Source organism: Buceros rhinoceros, unplaced genomic scaffold (genome assembly GCF_000710305.1).
Source record: "Buceros rhinoceros silvestris isolate BGI_N320 unplaced genomic scaffold, ASM71030v1 scaffold932, whole genome shotgun sequence".
Classification (NCBI taxonomy): Eukaryota; Metazoa; Chordata; class Aves; order Bucerotiformes; family Bucerotidae; genus Buceros; species Buceros rhinoceros.
Genome location: NW_010400503.1, coordinates 25,850 through 30,177, shown reverse-complemented (window position 1 = coordinate 30,177; position 4,328 = coordinate 25,850). Strand labels below are relative to the sequence as shown.

Below are 4,328 nucleotides of genomic sequence, written 5' to 3'. Positions count from 1 at the left end.
TTTTTTTTTTTTAAAGCTTACATTTAACTACCATAGTTTTGACCTGAATCCTATTTAGTACTTATTTAAGCTCATTTTTAACCCTTTTGTTGTATGTGCCCTGTTCATACTCTAACACCTCATTCTCATTTCACCAGCCTGGGCTGATTTCACACCTTTAGCTTTTTCCTGAGACACCATTCTGTATGTTGAGCTACAAGCCCACAATTAATATCACTTAAGAGTCTTTCACTGAGAATTATGTCAGAATATTCCTCCCGCAGTAACATTAGCTTTAGGCTCCGTGTCACACGTACTCTGCCCTGAGCTCTGTCCTCCAGTATCTGCAGAATGGGACTACAGCTTCAGCTAGTTTATCATTTGTCCCAGTCTTTTGCTTACTGTGTATCATATGTATGAGAGAATTTGTGTAATGTGTAAGATAACAACTGTCCCATCTGCTCTTCTGTGTATCAGTCATCAATGGCTGACAACTCCAATCGTCACTTAGCTTCAAACATCCTCATTTTTGTGTAGTGTATTTTGAATACTACTAACTCCTCAAGATGCTGACACTAAATGTTTGTCTGTATTTGTGTTAATCAGGAAGTCCTCCTCAGCGTCACTCAGAGTGACTGGAGACACGTACATGATCCCTTTACTTATAGGTCACCCACTGAAAGTACTACTACCTGTGAGAATCACAAACAGAAAAAGAATCTGGTAACTCTTGTGACCTTTTCCACTTACTTTCTTCCTAAATGTCTAGCCATCGCCTCTGTCAGAACTGCTAACATAAGCTTGTGTGGATCTTACAGAGCTATATGCATAAAACGTACAAGCAGCCAACGCTCTGCCTATCCTTTCAGCACATCAGTTAGTGCTCACACGGCAGTACCAATATACATTAGTTGTGGGGCTATTTTATAATCCTTTCCAGGGGGAAGAGGCTAACAAGTCTTCATTAATACTTCTACATGTTTTACAGTAGAGTTCACAGGAACCAATTATTTCAAAGAAAACTGTTTTTTAATACTATTCTATTGCTGTACACATTCTTAAGAATCTAACTTTGTCCTACAATATACACTACATAAATGTGGAATAAGTTGTGTGTTACAAGATGACGACAAACTCTTGAGGAGAGATGTCATCTTGAGCTAACTTTTATAAATAAATCTACTTAAAAATTCCAGATTCCAATCAAATATCTTTAAATAGCACACATTTTCTCTCTCTTTTGATCTTTTAGGAAAATTTAACGAGATTTTTCTGCCTTCTTGCTGCTAATTATAGGAAATTTTTGTATTGAGAACAAAGTAAAATAACAACATGCTGCTTTGCTTACATACAATGAACAATTGAAAGAGATAATTTTGACTTTTAACTTGGTTCATTTATAATAACTTTAAGTGATACTAATTAACTACAGTAGTCATATTTTCAAACATCCTCCAGTGTACTTCATTGCTCTGTGAACTGCTTTCCTGAAATTACAGGATCATTTTTCATTATGATGAAGCACATGGCAAGGTTTTGCAATGCAGAAGGCAGTTTTAATGGTGGCAATGAAAATATTGAAGATTTATAGCAGCATGAACAAGACCAGAATTTGTCTGAAATGTTCTTCTATGATTTCACCATAGGTAAAAAGACTGAACAGGGAAAATAATTTATTTCCTGCACTAGCGCCCATACTTGCTTCAAACTAAACAAACCACTTTTTTTTCCCCCTTAATCCAGTATCTTAATCATGAAATGTTTACTTCTGAGTATCATGGTACTTCATAGCTGCCCAGTTCACAATGTCAAAACAACGCAAAAAGATAAAAAGGCCTGGGTTTTCACACAAACCCCAAAGCTGGAGACTTAAGACAGTTCATCCCTTAAAAATTTCAGATGCTCTTGACATTTCTTTTTTTGTATTCCCCATCTCTAAAACTGTAACCAGTGTTAATGCAATTTCTTCTTCCAGCGGTTAGAAAGAACAGCACCACGCACAAGGGCTGTTCACAGACTGATGCCACGGTAATAAAGGGCTCATTATAGAGTATTTTTATTTCCTAATTTGTTAGGATAATTTACTCCCCTCAGCTTCCAGAATCTTCCACTTCCCACAGTTGGCTATCAGTGCCAGACATTTGTCACTAGCTCTCCACTCCAAGCGCTCAAGACAGCACGGAGGAAGATCATCTACTGTGTAGGTTAGGCACTGGTCATACTCAGATCAGCACAAGCAGGAATTTAATTGCCACCTAAATCAGGGGCCTAGACCTGCCTTGTCAACACTGGAGAGAAGGGGGCAACTTCACAGGACAACAAAGAGAACATTTTGGTTGCTTAGAGTGCTTAATGTAGACAGTACAAATAACCCTGCAAAAATCTCTAAGGTTTAATTTTTGACATTTCTTTCAGGTTTCAGTCAACAAACTAAAGACTATAACATTCAGTCTCAGCGACTGTGATAGCAAGGGTAGTGATAATTAGTGATAATCTCTTGCCTGTGCAAGAGACGTGTACAGGGATTTTCCATTGGCTCATTGCTCCTGTAGCTTGTATGTTCTTCAGAAGGTCACATTAAAACACCACTATTGTAGTGCTCTTGGGAGGGTGTGGTTTGGGGGGTTTTTTGTTTTGTTTTTTTTTTTTTGAGGGAAAAGAAAATGCTTTCTAACCAAATGGCATTACATCTCTCTCTATACATAATGCTACACGAAGATTAGCCTCTCTGTTAGCTCCCAGGTGGCTTGCATTTGCTAATGAAATACCACTTTTCTTTGGGATCTAACAGCCAGAGAGTTTCATGTCTTTTTCTACTTTCCAGGCCAGTTTTCTTCTTTCATTAATCCAAATCTCCCCATAAAAACTCTATCACTAAATGCATAATTTGAGAGCTCTGATAAGCACTGCTTTCCTTTAAAACCTTTAACACCTCTCTGGCTTTGGGGCTGACCCACACGAGTTGCTCTGGAGTGCTGGGAATGGCTAAGCGAACACTAATTTCTACAAGAAAAGTATGGGAAAGATTGAAGTATCAGACACTACACACTGCCATACACATCCTCTGCAGCCATCAGAATAAGAGAGAAGCAGTCAGAATAGACTAATATATCAGATCACAAAGAGTAGTGTTATAGGAATGCAAACTAACTACTGCAAACCCCAAATGTAAAATAAGCACAGACTCTGATTTATCAACGGGCATCTACATGCCCTTCTCATCTGGTATTATCACCTTCTACAGTTTCTTGACCTCTACTGACCACACCATTATTCGTGACAGTTTCATCATAGTATTGAATATATTTTTGAAATTTTTCAGACTCTTTACTACTTTAAGTATCTCTCTTTCAAAACAGTTCTCACAGAGAGGAGAAGGAAAAGGAAGAGCTCCCACGGTGAAGAAAATTCTCAAAACTGACTTTTTTAAATACCATTTGTCCTTGACTGTACCCAGTGACAAGGAGAACCCCCTTCACTTCCAGTAGAAAAAAACAATACACTTTTCTATAGAGAAGACTTCCAATACCAGCAGATGTTCTGTTGTCTACCAATTGCAATGTATTTGCAACCTAAGACTAGCCCAGTGGCACTACATGGAAAAGATGGATCCATACATGTGCTGAGGGTGATCCATGAGGAAAACAGTGACGCAACAGCTGCTAAATCGTTTCTGCCCCAGCAAAGAGGGCCCTTAATACATGATTCTCATGACCCTGGTACAACAGCTGCCTAAAATGCACAGAGAAGTGTGGCAGAGAAACTCTGTCAACTCAAGAAAGGGAGAAATTAGTATCAGCATGTATCCCACTGGGAACAGGGCTCCAGAAAGTGGAAGCTAATCGAAGTCTTACCTTCCTTGCACTGTGCTCTTCTGCTCGACCCCGCTGGGCAAAATGACTGTGAAGTCCACCGATCTGTTTATCATATTCTCCTTCATGCTCACAAGGTTCTGATCAGAAATTGCAGCTGTCTCTACAGGTGACTTGTGCTCGCTGTGAATTCTACTTGCTGCATGAGGTTGATTTGGTGGAGGAGGAGCACGAGCTTTCATTCTTCTCCTTGAGAAATGAAGCCAAGAAGAAAATTAATAATTTCTCGCAAGTATAAACATTTAAATAAGAAAATATGTTCTTTCAGCCATAATCCCAGATTGTTTTAAGAAGTTCCTCTAATGAAAGCAATTTTTCTTTATCACGACACTTTTCAATGGAGCTGCATTTTATTTTTGCCTCCTCTCTAAAAATACGTTAATTTTTTTAATGATGCACTCACTCCTACTGTTTACTTTCCATGCCCCAGGGGATGAATCAGTTCCATAATAAGGATATGAAATAATCATTATTCTG

At 38.6% G+C, this 4,328-nt stretch overlaps 1 protein-coding gene across 1 annotated transcript in view; it reads right to left on the bottom strand.

Annotated features, from left to right (window-relative positions):
• Nucleotides 1-4,035, bottom strand: part of COBL (cordon-bleu WH2 repeat protein) — a 113,922-nt gene extending 109,887 nt beyond the window's left edge. The window contains exon 1 of the mRNA XM_010131870.1: nt 3,834-4,035. Within this exon, the coding sequence (XP_010130172.1) occupies nt 3,834-4,033 (200 nt within the window). The 5' untranslated portion in view covers nt 4,034-4,035. The remainder of the gene's footprint in view (nt 1-3,833) is intronic.
• Nucleotides 4,036-4,328: the final 293 nt, after the last annotated feature.